Here is a 25,655-nt window from a genome sequence, read left to right on the forward strand (position 1 = left end):
ACGGGTAGTGTGGGGCATACGGGTAGTGTGGGGTATACGGGTAGTGTGGAGGTAGTGTGGGGTATACGGGTAGAGTGGGGCATACGGGTAGTGTGGGGCATACGGGTAGTGTGGAGGTAGTGTGGGGTATACGGGTAGAGTGGGGCATACGGGTAGTGTGGGGTATACGGGTAGTGTGGAGGTAGTGTGGGGTATACGGGTAGAGTGGGGCATACGGGTAGTGTGGGGCATACGGGTAGTGTGGGGCATACGGGTAGTGTGGGGTATACGGGTAGAGTGGGGCATACGGGTAGTGTGGGGTATACGGGTAGTGTGGGGTATACGGGTAGTGTGGAGGTAGTGTGGGGTATACGGGTAGAGTGGGGCATACGGGTAGTGTGGGGCATACGGGTAGTGTGGAGGTAGTGTGGGGTATACGGGTAGAGTGGGGCATACGGGTAGTGTGGGGCATACGGGTAGTGTGGGGCATACGGGTAGTGTGGGGTATACGGGTAGAGTGGGGCATACGGGTAGTGTGGGGTATACGGGTAGTGTGGAGGTAGTGTGGGGTATACGGGTAGAGTGGGGCATACGGGTAGTGTGGGGCATACGGGTAGTGTGGGGTATACGGGTAGTGTGGAGGTAGTGTGGGGTATACGGGTAGAGTGGGGCATACGGGTAGTGTGGGGTATACGGGTAGTGTGGGGTATATGGGTAGTGTGGGGTATACGGGTAGTGTGGAGGTAGTGTGGGGTATACGGGTAGAGTGGGGCATACGGGTAGTGTGGGGTATACGGGTAGTGTGGAGGTAGTGTGGAGGTAGTGTGGGGTATACGGGTAGAGTGGGGCATACGGGTAGTGTGGGGCATACGGGTAGTGTGGGGTATACGGGTAGTGTGGAGGTAGTGTGGGGTATACGGGTAGAGTGGGGCATACGGGTAGTGTGGGGCATACGGGTAGTGTGGGGTATACGGGTAGAGTGGGGCATACGGGTAGTGTGGGGCATACGGGTAGTGTGGGGTATACGGGTAGTGTGGAGGTAGTGTGGGGTATACGGGTAGAGTGGGGCATACGGGTAGTGTGGGGCATACGGGTAGTGTGGAGGTAGTGTGGGGTATACGGGTAGAGTGGGGCATACGGGTAGTGTGGGGCATACGGGTAGTGTGGAGGTAGTGTGGGGTATACGGGTAGTGTGGGGTATACGGGTAGTGTGGGGCATACGGGTAGTGTGGAGGTAGTGTGGGGTATACGGGTAGAGTGGGGCATACGGGTAGTGTGGGGCATACGGGTAGTGTGGGGTATACGGGTAGTGTGGAGGTAGTGTGGGGTATACGGGTAGAGTGGGGCATACGGGTAGTGTGGGGCATACGGGTAGTGTGGAGGTAGTGTGGGGTATACGGGTAGAGTGGGGCATACGGGTAGTGTGGGGCATACGGGTAGTGTGGGGCATACGGGTAGTGTGGGGCATACGGGTAGTGTGGGGCATACGGGTAGTGTGGGGCATACGGGTAGTGTGGGGTATACGGGTAGTGTGGAGGTAGTGTGGGGTATACGGGTAGAGTGGGGCATACGGGTAGTGTGGGGCATACGGGTAGTGTGGAGGTAGTGTGGGGTATACGGGTAGAGTGGGGCATACGGGTAGTGTGGGGCATACGGGTAGTGTGGAGGTAGTATGGGGTATACGGGTAGTGTGGGGCATACGGGTAGTGTGGAGGTAGTGTGGGGTATACGGGTAGAGTGGGGCATACGGGTAGTGTGGGGCATACGGGTAGTGTGGGGCATACGGGTAGTGTGGGGCATACGGGTAGTGTGGGGCATACGGGTAGTGAGGGGCATACGGGTAGTGTGGGGTATACGGGTAGTGTGGAGGTAGTGTGGGGCATACGGGTAGTGTGGAGGTAGTGTGGGGTATACGGGTAGTGTGGAGGTAGTGTGGGGCATACGGGTAGTGTGGAGGTAGTGTGGGGTATACGGGTAGAGTGGGGCATACGGGTAGTGTGGGGCATACGGGTAGTGTGGGGCATACGGGTAGTGTGGGGCATTCGGGTAGTGTGGGGCATACGGGTAGTGTGGGGCATACGGGTAGTGTGGGGCATACGGGTAGTGTGGGGCATACGGGTAGTGTGGGGCATACGGGTAGTGTGGGGCATACGGGTAGTGTGGAGGTAGTGTGGGGCATACGGGTAGTGTGGGGCATACGGGTAGTGTGGGGCATACGGGTAATGTGGAGGTAGTGTGGGGCATACGGGTAGAGTGGGGCATACGGGTAGTGTGGGGCATACGGGTAGTGTGGGGCATACGGGTAGTGTGGAGGTAGTGTGGGGCATACGGGTAGTGTGGGGTATACGGGTAGTGTGGAGGTAGTGTGGGGCATACGGGTAGAGTGGGGCATACGGGTAGTGTGGGGCATACGGGTAGTGTGGGGCATACGGGTAGTGTGGAGGTAGTGTGGGGCATACGGGTAGAGTGGGGCATACGGGTAGTGTGGGGCATACGGGTAGTGTGGGGCATACGGGTAGTGTGGAGGTAGTGTGGGGCATACGGGTACTGTGGGGCATACGGGTAGTGTGGGGCATACGGGTAGTGTGGGGCATACGGGTAGTGTGGGGCATACGGGTAGTGTGGAGGTAGTGTGGGCATACGGGTAGAGTGGGGCATACGGGTAGTGTGGGGCATACGGGTAGTGTGGGGCATACGGGTAGTGTGGAGGTAGTGTGGGGCATACGGGTAGAGTGGGGCATACGGGTAGTGTGGGGCATACGGGTAGTGTGGGGCATACGGGTAGTGTGGAGGTAGTGTGGGGCATACGGGTAGTGTGGGGCATACGGGTAGTGTGGAGGTAGTGTGGGGTATACGGGTAGTGTGGAGGTAGTGTGGGGCATACGGGTAGAGTGGGGCATACGGGTAGTGTGGGGCATACGGGTAGTGTGGAGGTAGTGTGGGGCATACGGGTAGTGTGGGGCATACGGGTAGTGTGGAGGTAGTGTGGGGCATACGGGTAGTGTGGAGGTAGTGTGGGGCATACGGGTAGAGTGGGGCATACGGGTAGTGTGGGGCATACGGGTAGTGTGGAGGTAGTGTGGGGCATACGGGTAGTGTGGGGCATACGGGTAGTGTGGAGGTAGTGTGGGGCATACGGGTAGTGTGGAGGTAGTGTGGGGCATACGGGTAGAGTGGGGCATACGGGTAGTGTGGGGCATACGGGTAGAGTGGGGCATACGGGTAGTGTGGGGCATACGGGTAGTGTGGGGCATACGGGTAGTGTGGAGGTAGTGTGGGGCATACGGGTAGTGTGGGGCATACGGGTAGTGTGGAGGTAGTGTGGGGCATACGGGTAGAGTGGGGCATACGGGTAGTGTGGGGCATACGGGTAGTGTGGAGGTAGTGTGGGGCATACGGGTAGTGTGGGGTATACGGGTAGTGTGGAGGTAGTGTGGGGCATACGGGTAGTGTGGAGGTAGTGTGGGGCATACGGGTAGAGTGGGGCATACGGGTAGTGTGGGGCATACGGGTAGTGTGGGGCATACGGGTAGTGTGGAGGTAGTGTGGGGCATACGGGTAGAGTGGGGCATACGGGTAGTGTGGGGCATACGGGTAGTGTGGGGCATACGGGTAGTGTGGAGGTAGTGTGGGGCATACTGGTAGAGTGGGGCATACGGGTAGTGTGGGGCATACGGGTAGTGTGGAGGTAGTGTGGGGCATACGGGTAGAGTGGGGCATACGGGTAGTGTGGGGCATACGGGTAGTGTGGGGCATACGGGTAGTGTGGAGGTAGTGTGGGGCATACTGGTAGTGTGGGGCATACGGGTAGTGTGGAGGTAGTGTGGGGCATACGGGTAGAGTGGGGCATACGGGTAGTGTGGGGCATACGGGTAGTGTGGGGTATACGGGTAGTGTGGAGGTAGTGTGGGGCATACGGGTAGTGTGGAGGTAGTGTGGGGCATACGGGTAGAGTGGGGCATACGGGTAGTGTGGGGCATACGGGTAGTGTGGAGGTAGTGTCGGGCATACGGGTAGAGTGGGGCATACGGGTAGTGTGGGGCATACGGGTAGAGCGGGGCATACGGGTAGTGTGGGGCATACGGGTAGTGTGGGGCATACGGGTAGTGTGGGGCATACGGGTAGTGTGGGGCATACGGGTAGTGTGGGGCATACGGGTAGTGTGGGGCATACGGGTAGTGTGGGGCATACGGGTAGTGTGGAGGTAGTGTGGGGTATACAGGTAGTGTGGGGCATACGGGTAGTGTGGAGGTAGTGTGGGGCATACATGTAGTGTGGGGCATACAGGTAGTGTAGGCATACATGCAGTGTGGAGGTAGTGTGTGGTATACAGGTAGTGTGGAGGTAGTGTGGGGCATACGGGTAGTGTGGAGGTAGTGTGGGGCATACAGGTAGTGTAGGCCTACATGCAGTGTGGAGGTAGTGTGGGCATACAGATAGTGTGGCGGTAGTGTGGGCATACAGACGGTGTGGCATTAATGTGGGGCATACATATAGTGTAGAGGTAGTGTGGGCATACAGATAGTGTAGAGGTAGTGTGGGGCATACAGATAGTGTAGAAGACGTGTGGGCATACAGACAGTGTGGCGGTAGTGTGGGGCATACAGATAATGTGGAGGTAGTGTGGGCATACAGATAGAGTGGAGGTAGTGTGGGCATACAGTTAGTGTGGAGGTTGGGTGGGCATACAGGCAGTGTGTAGGTAGTGTTGGCATACATACAGTGTGGAGGTAGTGTGGGGCATACAAATAGTGTGGAGGTAGTGTGGGGCATACTGATAGTGTGGAGGTAGTGTGGGCATACAGATAGTGTGGAGGTAGTGTGGGCATACAAATAGTGTGGAGGTAGTGTGGGCATAAAGGTAGTGTGGGGCATACATGTAGTGTGGAGGTAGTGTGGTGCATACATGTAGTGTGGAGGTAGTGTGGGGCATATATGTAGTGTGGCGGTAGTGTGGGGCATACATGTAGTGTGGAAGTAGTGTGGGCATGCATGTAGTGTGGAGGTAGTGTGGGCATACATGTAGTGTGGAGGTAGTGTGGGCATACATGTAGCGTGGAGGTAGTGTGGAGACAGTGTGGGGCATACAGATAGTATGGAGATAGTGTGGGCATACAGGTAGTGTGGGGCATACCAATAGTGTGAAGGTAGTGTGGGCATACAGGTAGTGTGGAGCATACAGACAATGTGGAGGTAGTGTGGGCATACAGATAGTGTGGAGATAGGGTGGGGCATACAGATAGTGTGGAGGTAGTGTGGGCATACAGGTAGTGTGGAGCATACAGATAGTGTGGAGGTAGTGTGGGCATACATATAGTGTGGAGGTAATGTGGGCATACCGATAGTGTGGATGTAGTGTGGGGCATACAGATAGTGTGGAGGTAGTGTGGGCATACAGACGGTGTGGCGGTAGTGTGGGGCATACAGATAGTGTGGGCATACCGATAGTGTGAAGATAGTGTGGGGATACAGGTAGTGTGGAGGTAGTGTTGGCATACAGATAGTGTGGAGGTAGTGTGAGCATACCGATAGTGTGAAGGTAGTGTGGCGCATACAGATAGTGTGGAGGTACTGTTGGCATACAGACGGTGTGGGGCATACAAATAGCGTGGGCATACTGATAGTGTAGAGGTAGTGTGGGCATACAGACAGTATAGAGGTAGTGTAGGGCATAGAGATAGTGTGGAGGAAGTGTGGGGCATACAGATAATGTGGAGGTAGTGTGGGCATACAGATAGTAGGTAGGTAGTGTAGGCATGTAGATAGTTTGTGAGAGTACTGTGGGCATACAGATAGTGTGGAGGTAGTGTGGGGCATACAGATAGTGTAGAGGAAGTGTGGGCATACAGACAGTGTGGAGGTATTGTGGGCATACAGGTAGTGTGGGCATACATGTAGTGTGGAGGTAGTGTGGGCATACAGGTAGTGTGGGGCATACAGGTAGTTTGGAGATAGTGTGGGGCATACAGATAGTGTGAAGGTAGTGTGGTGCATACAGGTAGTGTGGAGATATTGTGGGCATACAGGTAGTGTGGGGCATACAGATAGTGTGGAGGTAGTGTGGGGCATACAGATAGTGTGGAGATTGTGTGGGGCATACAGATAGTGTGGAGGTAGTGTGGGCATACAGGTAGTGTGGAGGTAGTGTGGGGCATACAGGTAGTTTGGAGATAGTGTGGGGCATACAGATAGTGTGAAGGTAGTGTGGTGCATACAGGTAGTGTGGAGATATTGTGGGCATACAGGTAGTGTGGGGCATACAGATAGTGTGGAGGTAGTGTGGGGCATACAGATAGTGTGGAGGTAGTGTGGGGAATACAGATAGTGCGGAGGTAGTGTGGGCTTACAGGTAGTGTTGAGGTACAGTGGGGCATATAGGTAGTGTGGAGGTAGTGTGGGCATACAGGTAGTGTGGAGGTAGTGTGGGCATACAGGTAGTGTGGACATACAGGTAGTGTGGAGGTAGTGTGGGCATACAGGTAGTGTGGAGGTAGTCTGGGCATGCAGGTAGTATGGAGGTAGTGTGAGGCATACAGACAGTGTGGGGCATACATATAGTGTGGAGGTTGTGTGGGCATACAGGTAATGTGGACATACAGGTAGTGTGGAGGTAGTCTGGGCATGCAGGTAGTATGCAGGTAGTGTGGGGCATACAGACTGTGTGGGGCATACAGATAGTGTGGAGGTAGTGTAGGCATACAGGTAGTGTGGGCATACAGGTAGTGTGGTGCTAGTCTGGGCATGCAGGTAGTATGGAGGTAGTGTGGAAGTAGTGTGGGGCATACAGACAGTGTGGTGTAGTGAGGGGCATACAGATAGTGTGGAGGTAGTGTGGGCATACAAGTAGTTTGGAGGTAGTGTGGGCATACAGGTAGTGTGGAGGTAGTGTGATCATACAGACAGTGTAGAGGTAGTGTGGGGCATACCGATATTGTGGAAGTAGTGTGGGCATACCGATACTGTGGAGGTAGTGTGGGCATACAGGAAGTGTAGAGGTAGTGTGGGCATACAGACAGTGTGGAGGTAGTGTGCGGCCTACAGATAGTGTGGGGCATAAAGTGTGGGGCATACAGATAGTGTAGAGGTAGTGTGGGCATACAGATATTGTGGAGGTAGAGTGAGCATTCAGGTAATGTGGAGGTAGAGTGGGCATACACGTAGCGTGGAGGTAGTGTGGGCATACAGGTAGTGTGAGCATACTGGTAGTGTGGAGTTAGTGTGGGCATACAGGTAGTGTGGGGATACAGGTAGTGTGGGCATACAGGTAGTGTGGGCATACAGGTAGTGTGAGCATACTGATTGTGTGGAGGTAGTGTGGGCATACAGGAAGTGTGGAGGTAGTGTGGGCATACAGGTAGTGTGGAGGTAGTATGGGGCATACAGGTAGTGTGGGCATACAGGTAGTGTGGGCATACAGGTATTGTGGGCATACAGGTAATGTGGAGGTAGTGTGGGCATACAGGTAGTGTGGGCATACAGATAGTGTGGGCATACAGATAGTGTGGGCATACAGATAGTGTGGGTATACAGATAGTGTGGGTATACAGATAGTGTGGGTATACAGATAGTGTGGGTATACAGATATGTTGGTAATGATGGAAGAGAAATGGCAGCAAGGAAGGAAGGGAGGATGGGGAGGGCAGCTGGCTTGGTGTCCCAGCTGTGAGGGTCAGCTGTGTGACCAGCAGGCGAGGCAGGAATGGTAATGAGGTACCTGTTGCCTCACTCCTTCACTCACCTCTCCACCTGAACCCCCCCCCCCCTCAACCCCACCCCAACTCCCTCCTCCTCCTCCCTCTCTTTGCTTCCTCCCCCTCGCCAGCTCCTCCTGCAGCATCATCCAGCTTTCATCCCCACCAGGGAGCATCACCCATCTCTCATCCCGTTATTCAGCATCATCATCATCCACCTACTACCTCTCAACCACTATCACCCATCCCACACCACACACCTACTACTACTCAACCACTATCCCTCCCCTTCCCCTCCCATAATACCTCTACCCTCAAAAGTCAATCCCAACACTATACCCATCTACACCCTCTCTACCACGATCACCACCAACCCACCTACAACCACTATCCTCCACCACTACACCCAAACATCAATCCCGGGACACTAACACAACATAAAATTCCAAAGACATCCGTAAGCTTCGCCTGTTCGGCTGCAAGATGGTGTGTTCGGATACAGATTTATCAACAAACAAGCCACTTGTTGATGCTCATATTGACGATAAGCCAGGGAGATGGTGGGCCAACTGTTGTCCCAAAAGCCGCTTAGGATCGCTTACATGGAGCTTCAAACACCCGAGGAACCACGCCGGAAAACAAACCTCATTGCTAGGATAATATTTTCCCTTCTTATCAAATAATGGGCAAAAGAGCAGGCGGACATGACAGCTTGGCCTGGTAGGGGGAAGGGAGGGAAGGGGGGCGCTAGGTGTGGATGGTGATGGGTGGGGGAAGGGGATGATGAGGGTAGTGGTGAGGGAAGGACAGTGTAGAGGATAAATATTCACATACTTTTTTGGCTCTCTCTGTCTCTCTGTCTCTCTCTCTCTCTCTCTCTCTCTCTCTCTCTCTCTCTCTCTCTCTCTCTCTCTCTCTCTCTCTCTCTCTCACACACACACCTGAACGTATCATGCTGCATAGAAAGACATTCCCCAGTAGTCGTGAACAGTTAGTGAGTAATATGCATAAATGCGGATGTTATAATCAACAAATTAGGGGAACTCTAGGAACCGCTAAATAAAACGCAGCTACATATCAATGCATATACATGAAAACAAAACAAGCAGTATGAGCTGCTGTCACTTCTAGAGCCTGAAAAGTGCCCAGAAATATTAGAAACAGGGAAGGGAGAGAATATTACTAGTGATTTTTTTCTTCAAATCCTCAGGTCGACATCACAGACTTAGCAACAATGAAAACCGAGAGAATATTATTGTTGATACACAATCCCCCAGTGAACAGCAGGCGACCCCAAAGAGGAAGTGCATGATAAAAACAACAGAAATATCTTAACGACATTAGAGAAGATTACAATAGTTAAGAGCGCACCAACGGCAAAGTTCCTTGTAGTTGGTGATTTTAATCACAAGTCAAACTGACAAGGTAAAGAAGGATCCACATAGATGGGCTAACACGTCTAGAAGAAAATTAGTTAACATTTTAGATAGGAACTTCCCAGGACAACATATAAGGGGGGAGGGAAGTTGATGATCTTCATTCTTCATTCAAAATATGTTTATTACGTAACTGACTGATAAATGATATAGTTCTTATAACAACAATTAGAGGAACTTACATATATGGACTGTTCTACTCAAGAACACTTAGGTTTGAGTTGCTGCCTTCTGCCCGCTATGCAAATTATAGTACAAAACATGAGTTTTTTTTTGTTTTTGGAAAGGGGGAGAGAGCTGCAACAGTCCATATATTGCACGTTCGACCATTAGTTGTTATAAGTACAACCATTATCGAATGGTAGATTGGGTTGTTAAAGAAATAATGAGGAATCCCTTGGTGCCAATATATATATATATATATATATATATATATATATATATATATATATATATATATATATATATATATATATATATATATATATATATATAATGTGTGGGTTGGTCAGGATCGTACGCTCTGGTTAAGCGACAAACACTGCAAATTTAATGCTTGCCAAATCGTACGAATGTTGTATTGCGAAGCAAATTTTCTCATTCCGCATTGTAGAGTTTTTCCTCCTCCTCTTTCTCCTTCTCTTCCTCTTCCTCCTCCTCCTCCTCCTCCTCCTCCTCCTCCTGTTTCTCCTTCTCTTCCTCTTCCTTCTCCTCCTCCTCCGTCTTTTGCTTAATTTCATCAAGCATTTACAATTTTTCATTTTCGTTTCGATTATTGCTATTTTTATATAACTGTCATCTTTTAATTTGCTAGTTACACCAGAGAAAAGATATCAAGCGCACTATATCACATATATATATATATATATATATATATATATATATATATATATATATATATATATATATATTACATTGTTTCTGGGTAGTGAATGTGAACCTACACACACACACACACACACACACACACACACACACACACACACACACACACACACACACACACACACACACACACACACTCACACACACTCACACACACACACACACACACACACACACACACACACACACACACACACACACTCACACACACACACACACACACACACACACACACACACACACACACACACACACACACACACACACACAAACACAAACATATCGGCGCCGGTGGCTGTGTGGATAGCACGCTGTACATGTAATCCTGTGGCCCGAGTTCGATTCAAGAAACAAAAATGGGCTGAGTTTCTTACATCCTGGTGTCCCTGCTACCTACCAATAAATAGGTACCTGGAAGTTAGACATCTGTTACTGGCTGCTTCCTGTGTGTGTGTGTGTGTGTGTGTGTGTGTGTGTGTGTGTGTGTGTGTGTGTGTGTGTGTGTGTGTGTGTGTGTGTGTGTGTGTGTGTGTGTGTGTACTCACCTATATACTCACCTATATGTGCTTGCAGGATCGAGCATTGACTCTTGGATCCCGCCTTTCTAGCTATCGGTTGTTTACAGCAATGACTCCTGTCCCATTTCCCTATCATACCTAGTTTTAAAAGTATGAATAGTATTTGCTTCCACAACCTGTTCCCCAAGTGCATTCCATTTTTCTACTACTCTCACGCTAAAAGAAAACTTCCTAACATCTCTGTGACTCATCTGAGTTTCCAGTTTCCACCCATGTCCCCTCGTTCTGTTATTATTACGTGTGAAAATTTCATCTATTTCCACTTTGTCAATTCCCCTGAGTATTTTATATGTCCCTATCATATCTCCTCTCTCCCTTCTTTTCTCTAGTGTCGTAAGGTTCAGTTCCTTCAGCCGCTCTTCATATCCCATCCCTCGTAGCTCTGGGACAAGCCTCGTCGCAAACCTCTGAACCTTCTCCAGTTTCTTTATGTGTTTCTTCAGGTGGGGGCTCCATGATGGCGCGGCATACTCTAAGACGGGTCTCACGTAGGCAGTGTAAAGCGCCCTATAAGCTTCCTCATTTAGGTTTCTGAATGAAGTTCTAATTTTCGCCAGTGTAGAGTACGCTGCTGTCGTTATCCTATTTATATGTGCCTCAGGAGTTAGATTAGGTGTCACATCCACTCCCAGGTCTCTTTCTCGAATCGTTACAGGTAGGCTGTTCCCCTTCATTGTGTACTGTCCCTTCGGTCTCCTGTCACCTGATCCCATTTCCATAACTTTACATTTACTGGTGTTAAACTCCAGTAGCCATTTCCCTGACCATCTCTGCAGCCTGTTTAAGTCCTCTTGGAGGATCCTACAATCCTCGTCTGTCACAACTCTTCTCATTAATTTTGCGTCATCTGCAAACATTGACATGTATGATTCCACTCCTGTAAACATATCATTTACGTAAATTAGAAAGAGGATTGGTCCCAGCACCGATCCTTGAGGTACTCCACTTGTTACTGTTCGCCAGTCCGACTTTTCGCCCCTTACCATTACCCTCTGGCTCCTTCCTGTTAGGTAGTTCTTCACCCATACTAGGGCCTTTCCGCTTACTCCTGCCTGCCTCTCAAGTTTGTATAGCAGTCTCATGTGCGGTACCGTATCAAAGGCCTTTTGGCAGTCAAGAAATATGCAGTCTGCCCAGCCTTCTCTGTCCTGCCTTATCCTTGTTACTTTATCATAGAATTCTAAAAGGTTTGTTAGGCATGATTTCCCTGTCCAGAACCCATGTTGGTGCTTGTTTACAAACCCAATGCTCTCCAGGTGCTCAACAAGTCTTAGCCTAATTATTCTTTCAAGTATTTTGCAGGGGATGCTTGTCAGTGATACGGGTCTGTAGTTAAGTGCCTCCTCCCTATCACCCTTTTTGAAAATCGGTACGACATTTGCCTCCTTCCAGCAACTGGGCAATTCTCCCGACATAAGTGACTCATTAAAGATCATTGCCAGAGGCACGCTGAGAGCCTGCGCTGCCTCTTTGAGTGTGTGTATGTGTGTGTGTGTGAGTGTGTGTGTGTGTGTGTGTGTGTGTGTGTGTGTGTGTGTGTGTGTGTGTGTGTGTGTGTGTGTGTGTGTGTGTGTGTGTGTGTGTGTGTGGAAAAAAAATTAGTTAGTAGTTAGTAACAGTTAATTAACAGTTAAGAAACGGGTAGAGAGTGCAGAGCTCAACCCTCGCAACGTCAAATCAACGCAGCATTAACGTCAAATCAACGCAGCATTAACGACAAACTAACGCAGCATTAACGTCAAGTCAACGCAGCATTAACGTCAAGTCAACGCAGCATTAACGACAAACCAACGCAGCATTAACGACAAATCAACGCAGCATTAACGTCAAATCAACGCAGCATTAACGACAAATCAACGCAGCATTAACGTCAAATCAACGCAGGATTAACGTCAAATCAACGCAGGATTAACGTCAAATCAACGCAGCATTAACGTCAAATCAACGCAGCATTAACGTCAAATCAACGCAGCAGTAACGCCAAATCAACTTGAGATTTAAATCAACGTTAAATTACATCGACGTCGCTGTCTCAAGAAAAAGAAAGGGGGGGGATAGGTGGAAGAAGGGGGGGGGGAAGATGATTTTGAAAGGGGGAGGTGTGTGTGTGTGTGGAATTTCACAACAACGGTACTCTAAAGTCTATTTACCTTCCAATTTCCTATTTTCCAGATATAAACATTTTCCCCTGAAAGTTATTTATACCTTACCTTAAAAGGGGAGGGGAAGGGGGATGTGGGAGGAGGGGGGAAGCAATATTGCAAAAGTTCCTAAAGCCTTTTCCATGACGAAATCTAAACGCTCAGGCACTAAGTGTTTGAGTTCCTTCATTCCAAGGCCAGATGGTCGTCTTCACACAACGCAAAAAAAAAAAAAAAAACGGAAAAAGGTACCGGGTGGGTGTTAAGTCGACAGTATCAAGGATGTCCACTTTCTCGAGCTCATTTTGGCCATGTTTTTCAGGAGCTGAGCGTCTGTCTGTTTGCTTGTGTGTGTGTTGCTCATGACTCGACCACCACCCCTTACCCTACCTACCTCCCTACCTGCCTCATTCCTTCCCCCCTGACCCTACTGGCCTCCCTACCTACCTGCCTCATTCCCTCCGCTATTGCACCCCACTGGCCTGCCTCCTTCCCCTCCTCCTCCACCCCCACCTAAACCACACCTCTCGCTAGTTCGCTTATGGTGTACTATTGCTGCATAGTCATTACTGGCTTGTTGCTTTCTCCTGGGGGGGGGTATCTTGCCTTCCCTTCCCTTTCCAAATGCTATACAGTCATACTGGCTTAGTACTTTCACCTAGACAATAGGTGCGCCGCCCCCTAGACACTAGGAACATCACCCCTACACAATAGGTATACCAATCTTATACAATAGCTAGAGTACTCTTATACAATAGGTACACTACTCTTATACAATAGGTACACTACTCTTATACAATAGGTACACTACTCGTATACAATAGGTACACTACTCGTATACAATAGGTACACTACTCTTACACAATAGGTACACTACTCATATACAATAGGTACACTACTCTTACACAATAGGTACACTACTCGTATACAATAGGTACACTACTCTTACACAATAGGTACACAGCTAGCCCTACACAACAGGTAACCCCCCCCCCTTTAGTATATAATCCTACCTTTGACAATCTTATGATGACCCTTCACCTTGGTAAAGAAATGTGAAGGCATTCATCAAAATCTTCTCAATTCTCTAATTACCACCAAAAAAAGGGAGGGGGGAGCTGTTTTACTGCCTCGGTAACCCACTAGCCAGGTACTTTTTTTAGGTACATTTAATTGCACAAGTGCGATTAAATAGCGTTTATGAATTTTCGACCAAAATCTCACCAAATACGTCGCATTTTTTGACGGAGTCGACCAATCTGATCAAATATGTAGTTTCTGTCCGTAATAGAACCGTGATATTGACGTTTTCTATGAGAGAGAGAGAGAGAGAGAGAGAGAGAGAGAGAGAGAGAGAGAGAGAGAGAGAGAGAGAGAGAGAGAGAGAGAGAGAGAGAGAGAGAGAGAGAGAGAGAGAGAGAGACAGAGGGAGAAAGAGAGAGAGAGAGAGAGAGAGAGAGAGAGAGAGAGAGAGAGAGAGAGAGAGAGAGAGAGAGAGAGAGAGAGAGAGAGAGAGAGAGAGAGAGAGAGAGAGAGAGAGAGAGAGAGAGATTAACATGAGCACAATATCACACATCATTTAGGTGTCTTCTCTCTAGTTCTCTCATCAACCCACATTCATCTGTGTCAACTTAACCCGACTTGAGACACCAATAAATCTTCCTTAACACTAATGCTGACGTCTGTCACACTCCCTGAGACAGAGAGACAAAAAAACCTTTTCCTTGCAAGCAAGTTGCAGGAGTCATCTTGCAGTGTCCTTGAAGTAGCTTCATTAGCTACCTTCTAAGATTAGTCTCGCCCTTTTGGAGACTCTCTTCTTAGCGAGTGGATTACCTTCGTTTTTCTTCTATGTCTTTCCACTCTAAATTATTTTCAGTTCCTCGGGTCTTCACTCTGAAGTTTAGGGCCTTTGTTTTTGCAACCTTCCTTTATCTTCGTCAGTTGAAACCATTCTTAGTCTGTCTGCTATCCCTGCCTCTTCTTCCCTTCTCCCACCCTCTCTCTAAATTGTATTCCCAGCCACTGAACCGAATGCTAGAATTCTGCAAGAAACTAAAAGAATACATTACGACTGATATTAACAGTCCAACAAGTATTTAATTTTCTCACCACAGACATGGCCATCCAGGCACAATACTTACCATCACATATACATTTTATTGTGTCCTTCGATGGTAGGATAAAATACAAACTGTTTTGCCAATATATATATATATATATATATATATATATATATATATATATATATATATATATATATATATATATATATATATATATATATATATATATATATATATATATACACCTTGTTGCTAGGGCAGCTGTCAGAAAGTCAGAAAAATTAGCATAGACGTTGCAACGATGCTTCGACCCCATCAACTAGGTTTTGGTGTCCCCCATGGCTGTGAAGTAGCAGCTCATGCAGCACGAGCCTATATCAAGGACCTCCCAGAAAATAAGGCATTAATTAAATTAGACTTTAAAAATGCCTTCAACCAGGTAAAAAGTGATGTGGTACTGGAAGCAGTTCGAACAAGCTTTCCTTCTCTACTCCCCTTCGTCTCAGCAGGGTACAGTAGGGAATCGATACTGTTGTTTGGGGAACATGAAGTTGTTTCTGCAGAAGGTGTCCAGCAGGGAGACCCACTTGCCCCTTTCCTTTTCTGCATGGCAGCTAAAGAGGTCACAAGCAGGCTGTCCAGCGAATTCAACATCTGGTTCCTGGACGATGGCACCCTGGCAGGGACACAGGAATCCCTGCTAGGAGAGCTTCAGCTAGTGAAATCTAGGGGAGAAGATTTAGGACTCACTCTAAACCCATCAAAGTGTGAAATCATCTCATCCAGCCAACCAATCATAGATGCAGTACCAATCTTATTGCCAGGAGCCCCAGTGATCGTTCCCACCGACAGTGTGCTGCTAGGGGCACCTCTGGGCTCGAGTGCCATTGAGGTAGTCCTCGAAGAAAAGCTGAACGACCTGAGGAGGATAGAGGGAGGAATAGGGGCTTTGGACGCTCACGATGCTTTGTACCTCCTCACAAGGTGCCTGACTTTGCCCAGACTGACCTATTTCCTCAGGTGTGCTCCCTCCTCCGACAGCCCAAAATTAACGGAATATGACTCACTCCTAAGGTCAATAACCATGAAAGTGTTAAACCTCTCCCTGCAAGATGACCAGTGGGACCAATCAACGCTCCCATTTAGACTCGGGGTTATAGGTATTCGCAAGGCGTCACAGATAGCCTTGCCGGCATTCTTATCCTCGACCAGTGCAACAGGTGAATTAGTGAATGAAATACTACCAGAATACCTAAGGAACTCCATTGGGATTCATGATCCCAAATTTGTGGAAGGAGCCGGTCAGTGGGACACTCTTGCCAATTCACACACCCGACCAACTTTTCCAAATGACTGTAAACAGTCCAAATGGGATGGCCCCATAGTGGAGAACATCGCCAAAGCATTGCTGAGGCAGCTTCTGAGAAGGACAGAGCGCGTCTTCTAGCTGTGCAAGCGCCCCATGCTGGGGACTTCCTGTTGGCAGTCCCTAATTCCACCTTGGGCACCTGCCTGGACCATCGGGACCTAAGTATTGGTGTTGCTCTGCGCCTTGCCGCCCCTATCTCCACCGAGCACCGGTGTATTTGCGGCCATGCACGGGCAGACCAATACGGCAGCCATGGTCTCATTTGTCGTAAGACACAGGGAAAGATTGCCAGACATGAAGCAGTCAATGACATCTTCAAGAGAAGTTTGGCTACAGCTGGGTGCCCAGCACAAAGGGAACCTCAGTTGTGCAGACCTGACAACAGCGACAAACGCCCAGATGGAGTCACCCTGCAGCCGTGGAGGGAAGGTAAACAGGTCGTGTGGGACTACACGTGTGCATCTACATTGGCTGATACCTATCTACCTTACAGCACAGTTGAGGGAGGCGGGGCGGCCACCTTCAGGGAGACCCAGAAAACTAACAAGTACAGAGACCTAGAACGTTGTTACAGGTTGGTGCCGATAGGCTCTGAGACTCTGGGAGCCTGGGGTAAATGTACACTTAGGTTGTTAAAGGAGGTGGGTGAGGAACTCATTGGGAAAACTAGAGACCCACGAGCAGCCAGTTTCCTGTTCCAGCGCCTCAGTGTCGCAGTTCAGAGGGGAAATGCGTGCTGTATCCTGGGTACGCACCCAACCTCCAAGGAGCTGGACGAGGTCTTCAAACACTGATTGTTATATTGTTATATAAGTGTGTGTTCTCTGTAAACTGTAGCATTGCAATAAAATAAAATAAAATAAAACAAAATATATAAAAAATAATAGGGGTGGTAGGAGAAGAAAAGATTAGTGTTCAGTGAGAATCCACAAGGTCTTCTCTGAATACTCTTTATTTTCTTCTTCGAGGCTGTGAGTCCCTACAATTGCACCAGAGGTGGTACCCCTATTATTTATATATATATATATATATATATATATATATATATATATATATATATATAGGGAAGGGAGTACCACCTCTGGCTGGAAGAAGGGGGACCCATAGCCTCGGAGGAAACCACACATAACGCATTGGAGGGAATGTGTATTCCCTCCAATACAGTTTCTGTGTGCTTTTCTCCTACCACCCCCTTCCCTTTTTTTTTTTTTCCTTTATTGTGTATTTAAAGGTTACAAAACATACAAGACAAATGCCTAAAGGTTATGGATCTCTTGAAGCTCCTCCGCTTCTGGACAGGAACCGAGGACGCAGCAAGCATTCCCCCTCTGGATCGCCACACTGAGACGCTGAAATAAAAAACTGAAAGCCCTTGGGTCTCTGGTGACGTCAATGAGCTTGGACCCCAATTCCTTGAGAAATCCCAAGGCACTCTTGCCCCAGGGGCCATGCGTCTCAGACGCTATGGGAACAAAGAGGTATTGACCTTCCAGTCGCCTGTACTTGAGTGATTTTGCTGTTTCCCTGTGGTTGGCCGCCCCACCTGCTTGATCAGCTCCGAAGTGTACATAGGTGTCAGCCAGGGTGGATACACATGTGTAGTCCCACACCAACTGTCTACCCTCCTTCCATGAGTATATGGTGATGCCATCAGGGCGAAGTGCTGGGAAATCCGGGTTTTGGACCCCTAGGATGCGAGGTTCTCTCTCCGCTGGGCACCTAGCTGAGACGAGGCTTCTCTTGATGATGTCATTGACCTCGTTGTGTCTTGCATGCCAGCCCTTTGTGCTTCCGCAATGCAACCCATGCAGTCCGTATTGGTCTGCTTCCACCCTGTTGCAAATACACTTGTATTCAGTGTGAATTGGGGCACCAAGGCGGAGGGCCACTGCTACACGAAGGGATTCTGGATCTAGGCGCGTGCCCATTGCAGACATGGGTACTGCCAGGAGGAAGTCTCCTGCATGGGGGGCACGAACTGCTCTGAGGCGGGCTTTCTCCTTGTCTGATGTTGCGACGCTTAGCATATATATATATATATATATATATATATATATATATATATATATATATATATATATATATATATATATATATATATATATATAAAAGTTTGTGAGGGTACCACCTCTGGTGCCAATGTGGGGACCCATAGCCTCGGAGAAGAAAATAAAAAGTATTCAGAGGAGACCTTGTGGTTTCTCACTGAACACTAATATTATCTTCTCCTACCACCCCCATTCTTTTGTATGTACACATATATATTTACTTTATTTGAACTTTGTTACAAAAAAGGAGTTACATATGGGTTACATATATATATATATATATATATATATATATATATATATATATATATATATATATATATAATATATATATATATATATATATATATATATATATATATATATATAATATATATATATATATATATATATATATATATATATATATATCACACCAATTCAGGAAAATGAGAGGTAAGCATTGTGTCCATATCTCTACAAATACAAAGCGAAACAGAAGAGAATTTAAACGTATTCAACCGGTTTCGTCCCAGATCTGTGAGGCATTTTTTCTTGTCCGACCACAGACGTAGCCACACATTTGCAATGCTAACCAGCATACATACATTTTCTTCCGTCCTCCCTGGAGAGGGTGAGAGATCTGTTCATATAGTTCAATGATTTACGAACAAAAAACGGGGAGACATGATCACGCTATACAAAATATTTATGGCATTTGTAACGATAAGGACACAAGGCTGAAATGGATCAAGTAACGTTCAAACGACGTTGAATCGACGTTGTTATTAACGTTGACTGACTTTCGCGCACTAACGTTTGTGCAGGGATGATATCATTAGGATAAAACACATAACACAGCCTAACCACGAGGTTGTTAACGTAAATTACGTTGTTTCAACGTTGCAACAACGCAAAATACACTACGTTGTGTGTTCAGGTTATATTTGTGTCTTATATTTTCTGTCTTTTATCGAGAAAATAGTTATTTAAAATGTAAGTAAATAACGAACATAAAATGCTCGTTATTCAGTAAGTCAGAATAACGAGGATTACCCGACCCACTCGTGCAATGATGGTGACCGCGTGTTGGTCTTTCATGGAGCGTTACCAAGTCCTGCGAGGACCCTTATCAAGTCCTGGACTCTTGTCAAGTCCTGGACTCTTGTCAAGTCCTGGACTCTTGTCAAGCCCTGGACTCTTTGTCAAGTCCTGGATCCATTCCAAGCCCTGGGCCATTTGTCAAATCCTGGGACGTTATCAGGTCCTGAACCCCTTTCTAAGGCCTGGACCCTTATCAAGTCGCGTCCTTAACCTTTCTTAACCACTTGGGCTGGACGGTATAGTGACGGTCTCGCTTCATGCAGGTCGGCGTTCAATCCCCGACCGTTCAAGTGGTTGGGCACCATTCCTTCCCCCCCGTCCCATCCCAGATCCTTATCCTGACCCCTTCCAAGTGCTATATAGTCGTAATGGCTTGGCGCTTTCCCTTGATAATTACCTTTAACCTTTCCTGGGGGGGCCTGGCAGATGAGTGGACAGCGCTCAAGGTTCGTAGTCCTGAAGTTCCGGGTTCGATCCCCGGTGGAGGCGGAAACAAATGGACAGAGTTTCTTTCACCCTGATGCACCTGTTACCAATAAATAAAATAGATACCTGGGAGTTAAGACAGCTGCTACAGGCTGCTTCCTTGGGAGGGATGTGTAACAAAAAAGAGGCCTGGTCGAGGACCGGGCCGCGGGGACGCTAAGCCCTGAAATCATCTCAAGATAACCTTCCTTGTATTTGCCAAGACTTAGGCATTACCACATCGCAGCTCGTGTACTCATTGTGGGGGCACATTGACTCAGGGTCATTGACTCAGGGTCATTGACTCAGGGTCATTGACTAAGTGTCATTGACTCAGGGTCATTGACTAAGTGTCATTGACTCAGGGTCATTGACTCAGGAGGTCATATTCTCAGGGTATAATGACTCAGGAGGTCATATTCTCAGGGTATAATGACCCAGGAGGTCATATTCTCAGGGTATAATGACCCAGGAGGTCATATTCTCAGGGTATAATGACCCAGGAGGTCATATTCTCAGGGTATAATGACGCAGGAGGTCATATTCTCAGGGTATAATGACCCAGGAGGTCATATTCTCAGGGTATAATGACCCAGGAGGTCATATTCTCAGGGTATAATGACCCAGGAGGTCATATTCTCAGGGTATAATGACGTAGGAGGTCATATTCTCAGGGTATAATGACCCAGGAGGTCATATTCTCAGGGTATAATGACCCAGGAGGTCATATTCTCAGGGTATAATGACCCAGGAGGTCATATTCTCAGGGTATAATGACCCAGGAGGTCATATTCTCAGGGTATAATGACCCAGGAGGTCATATTCTCAGGGTATAATGACCCAGGAGGTCATATTCTCAGGGTATAATGACCCAGGAGGTCATATTCTCAGGGTTTAATGACCCAGGAGGTCATATTCTCAGGGTATAATGACCCAGGAGGTCATATTCTCAGGGTATAATGACCCAGGAGGTCATATTCTCAGGGTATAATGACCCAGGAGGTCATATTCTCAGGGTATAATGACCCAGGAGGTCATATTCTCAGGGTATAATGACCCTGGCCTTCATGGTGTGACTTGGGGTCGGGCCTTTAACACTCCTGGCGGCCTGTAAAGTCAGAATCAAGTGTTAATGGATATCTTACACGTGGCAATAAATCCCAAAAGGAGGCACAGATTTGTATAGGTATCTGGCGAGTAGAGATGTTAAGTCTCTACGCCCCAGCTGTTGGGAGTTGTGCTGCTGCTGCTGCTGTTTATGCTGAGCTGCTGCTGCTGCTGTTGCTGTTGTTTATGCTGAGCTGCTGCTGCTGCTGTTTATGCTGAGCTGCTGCTGCTGCTGCTGCTGCTGCTGCTGTTTATGCTGAGCTGCTGCTGCTGCTGCTGCTGTTTATGCTGAGCTGCTGCTGCTGCTGCTGCTGATGCTGCTTCTTCTTCTGCTGATGCTGTTAGTGATGCTGATTTGTTGCTACAAATGCTTCTGTTCGCTGCTGATGCTGCTGATGCGGATGCTACTGCTGCCGCTTCTGTTGCTGCTGCATTCGCCACCGCTGCTGTTACTTCACCCATTATCCCCATTTTTCAGTTTTGTTCTCCCCATTGATGGTGCGAGTCTGTGAAGCTCTCCCCCCTCCCCATCCCCCCTCCCCATCCCCCACTACCCCTCGCCTCCTGCGGACATTGTGGCGAGGAATCACACGTCCCAGATCATGGGGCACATCTCCCGCCACGCGCTAGAATTAGTTAGCAATGTAACAATAGCTAATTTGTTAACAATGTTAACGAACAACCTAACTAACCCACAACCACTCATAACTAACCCGCGGCTACAGAAAATATTATGGTATTTAATGAAGATAAGTTCCAGCTCCTAACGCTACGGAAAAAATGAAAATATTAAAAGTAGAAACCGCGTACAAAACGCAGTCAAATAACAGAACGAAAAGGGAATTGTAAAGGATCTGGGTGTACTCATGTCGGAAGACCTTACCTTTAAAGAACACAGTAAAGTAGCCGTCACAACTGCAAGAAAAATGACAGGTTGGATAACAAGAGCTTTTCACGCTAGAGATGATATATTAATGATGATTCTCCTCAAGACGCTAGTGCTCTCTAGAGCAGGAATACTGCTGCACAATGAACAGCTGATTTCAAAGCTGGAGAAATTGCTGACCTGGAGAGCGTGCAGAGAGCCGTTACTGCTAGAATCCACTCAGTAAAACATCTAAACTATTGGGACTATTGGGAAGTGTCTAAATCTGTATTCTCTTAAGCACAGGCGGAAGGATAAGTAATAATTTACAAGTGAAAAATAGTCGAAAGGCTGGTCCCAAATCTGCACACAGAAATAACATCCACATCCCTGGAAACACAAACCGACACTGTCTCTATTTTCCGCTTATTACAACTTGTAATAAAGCGGGGAAACATCTTGGCTTAACGTGTTTATGACGTATTAGAACGTTGTTACAACTTGTTATATTGGTTGTTATAACTGGTTAGGAGGTGTTAAAACTTGTTCGAACGTTGTACCAACGTCGTAGTTTCGGTGTGTGTGATTGGCGGGATATGAGACCAGAAGGCATGGCAGGATGTGCAGAATACCCCCGTGGAAAAGCAGAGGTGCAACAGGTACTCTGAGAGAGAACTCTATCAACATCAGAGGCCCGAGACTGTTCAACACGCTTCCGTTACACATAAGGGACATAACTGGCTGACCCCTCACAGTGTTCAAGAGAGAACTGGATAAGCACCTCCAAAGGATATCTGATCAACCAGGCTGTGGCTCATACTTCAGGCTGCGAGCAGCCGCGTCCAACAGCCTGGTTGACCAGTCCAGCAACGAGAAGGCCTGGTCGAGGGACTGGGCCGCGGGGACGCTAAGCCCCGGAATCTTAATGGCCTCGGGAAAGACAATTCAACCCACCATTCAAAAGTCCGTTCCCCAGTGACCATTCAATCTATCAGAAAGAATCTATAGATTCTGTCATATATATCAGATAGATCATTCTATCAGAATGATAGAATGGCGTCCACTACACACCTGGCGCCCCCACACACGACCCTCCGAGCCAGCCATACAACCCATACAGGCTCCTGTATATAGTCGATGTCAGACCAATTCTGGAAAATGCAGCACTAGCATAGAATCCTTTTCTCGTTAAACACAAAAGGGTTTATGTTTAATATATATCGAAACTGGAGAAAGTTCTGAGAAATGCCACCAGACTAGTCACAGAGATGAGAGGCATGAGCTACGAGGAAAGACAACAGGCGTTAACCCTCACGGCACTGGAAAGGCAAAACAAACAGGGAAGACATGATTACCACATGCAAAATACTTAGGGGAAATAGCAAGGGCAGACAAGGACAGACTACTCTTAACAGGAGTAGTACACGAGCCAGGGGGAGGGGGGGGGGGAGATGGAAACTACCTAAATGAGCCATAGAGACTTTAAAACCAATTATTTAAGTGTCAGAGTAGTTAACAGGTGGAATGCACTTGGCAGTGATGTGGTGGAGGCTGACTCCATACACAGTTTCAAATGTAGATATGATAGAGCCCAGTAGGCTCAGGAACCTGTACACCCAGAGCAAGCGTAATAATCTAGCCCCATGGCCAGACTTTTCTTTCCTATCCTGCTCCTTCATATCTCCTCCCGCTTCTCACATTTATCTCCATTTTTCTTCCTTTTATCTCTCTATTTTGTATCTCTTCTTCTTCGTCCGTGATTTATTAGTTGATTCTTTTTTTTGGGTGGGGGAGAGATGGAGGGGGGGGGGGGGGGGGAGTCGTTCCTCGTGTCCCAAACAGCCTTCAAGAGGAAGTGAGGGAGGGAGGGAGGGGTGAGGGAGAGAGAGCAAGGGAGGGAGAGGGTGAGGGAGAGCGAGCGAGGGAGGGAGGGGTGAGGGAGAGAGAGCAAGGGAGGGAGAGGGTGAGGGAGAGCGAGCGAGGGAGGGAGGGGTGAGGGAGAGAGAGCGAGGGAGGGATGAAGGGAGGGAGAATGTGTGTCGGTAGTTAATTTTGTGTCAATAATTTCTATTTTAGGGTCAAGATAATGGAAAGGTAATGATTGAACAGTTGAAGAAAGTGTTAAGTTATGAAAGTAGGCTGGCTGTCCGCCTTGCTATCACGATGTTATGATAGCAGGCAGGGCTGTCCCCCATGCTGACACGATGTTATGATAGCATTCGGGCTGTCCGCCTTGCTGACACGATGTTATGATAGCAGGCGGGCTGTCCACCTTGCTGACACGATGTTATGATAGCAGGCGGGCTGTCCGCCTTGCTGACACGATGTTATGATAGCAAGCGGGCTGTCCGCCTTGCTGACATGATGTTATGATAGCAGGCGGGCTGTTCGCCTCGCTGACACATGTTATGATAGCAGGCGGGCTGTCCGCCTCGCTGACACGATGTTATGATAGCTGGCGGGCTGTCTGCTTTGCTAACATGATGTTATGATAGCAGGCGGGCTGTCTGCCTTGCTGACACAACATGTATATAAGCTGGTTGATAAGATAATGGTGTAAGCTTACTCTCTTTTGAGCTGCGAGTGTAAAATTCTTCACATGTACCTTAACGTATATGGGTGTCTATAGAACATATATGTTCCACATATATATATATGGGTGTCTATAGAAGAAGAAAGTATAGTAGCAACTGTGAATTGCAAACCAAGTTAGCTCTTGTGTGCTATGCAGTATACGAGTTTCTTGCGGTCTGGAAGCGAGTGTGGCTCTGCACGGTAATAGAGTCAGTTAGCGAGTACTGCAGCTCTGAGAGAGACCACAACGCACTAGAAATACTGAGCATACACAACACGGATTATGTACGTGTATACACAAGAACATAAGAACATAAGAACAAAGGTAACTGCAGAAGGCCTATTGGCCCATACGAGGCAGCTCCTATCTATAACCACCCAATCCCACTCATATACTTGTCCAACCCGCGCTTGAAACAATCGAGGGACCCCACCTCCACCACAATTCTGAATGAGACCCGGCGCGGACGTCATACACCAGTGAGCATTGGTATATTAAAACTAGTCGTGTCATTCTTCTTTATATATTCAATTTGATATCTTTTCAGCCAACCAGAGGTCGGCGTTCCTTGTGTGGCAAAATAGTGGGATTAAAAAAACATATATATGTATATATATAACGAACTCCAAGGGTCGTTAGAATGGGGTCGTACCAGGAAGATATAATGGGTAAGGAACACGACTGTTAATAGTTCCTTAAATAGCCCATACGAGTAGTCCAACAAACTTTCTGCATGAACTACCTCAAGGACTATTATATCTCCCCCCCCCCCCCTTCCCGAGGCACTAACTGACTTCATTGAACTCTTCCGTGGTTGGGTGTTCAAGAACTCGCTTCACTATCTGTCTGTCTCACAGCTCTCTGGCACAGACTAAGGAGGACAGATAAAAATGTAAATAATGTATAACCTAACCTAAACTAAACTAACCTTAACTTAACTTAAACAGTCTCCGTGGTGTAGTGGTAAGACACTCTCCTGGCGTTCCGCGAGCGCTTTGTCATGGGTTCGTATCCTGGCCGGGGAGGATTTACTGGGCGCAATTCCTTAACTGTAGCCTCTGTTTAACGCAACAGTAAAATGTGTACTTGGATGAAAAAACGATTCTTCGCGGCAGGGGATCGTATTCCAGGGACCTGCCCGAAATGCTACGCGTACTAGTGGCTGTACAAGAATGTAACAACTCTTGTATATATCTCAAAAAAAAAAAAAAAAACCCTAAACTAAACTAACCTAACCTAACCAGATCGTGTGATGCGGATAATTAGCCTTTTGTTTAACATCACAGATTGCATTACTAAGGACAAAGAAATATAAGAATATATTGTCCCATACGAGGCAGTTCCTATTGGTCCATACGAGGCAGCTC

General features: G+C 47.8%; 1 protein-coding gene across 1 annotated transcript; it reads right to left on the reverse strand.

The window, feature by feature from the left end:
- Positions 1 to 9,703: 9,703 nt before the first annotated feature.
- LOC138349916 (uncharacterized) lies at positions 9,704 to 21,310 on the reverse strand. The gene is made up of 3 exons (XM_069299907.1): positions 21,106 to 21,310; positions 18,781 to 18,797; positions 9,704 to 9,829 (listed from the first exon to the last, which is right to left on the reverse strand). The coding sequence occupies exons 1-3, from the start codon at positions 21,308 to 21,310 to the stop codon at positions 9,704 to 9,706; spliced, it is 348 nt and encodes a 115-aa protein (XP_069156008.1).
- Positions 21,311 to 25,655: the final 4,345 nt, after the last annotated feature.

Source organism: Procambarus clarkii, chromosome 43 (assembly GCF_040958095.1).
Source record: "Procambarus clarkii isolate CNS0578487 chromosome 43, FALCON_Pclarkii_2.0, whole genome shotgun sequence".
In the NCBI taxonomy this organism is placed as follows: Eukaryota; Metazoa; Arthropoda; class Malacostraca; order Decapoda; family Cambaridae; genus Procambarus; species Procambarus clarkii.

Bases quoted from the DNA above. Each gene is read 5' to 3' on its own strand.
- LOC138349916 (XM_069299907.1), bottom strand. From the start codon at position 21,310: ATGGGTGAAGTAACAGCAGCGGTGGCGAATGCAGCAGCAACAGAAGCG.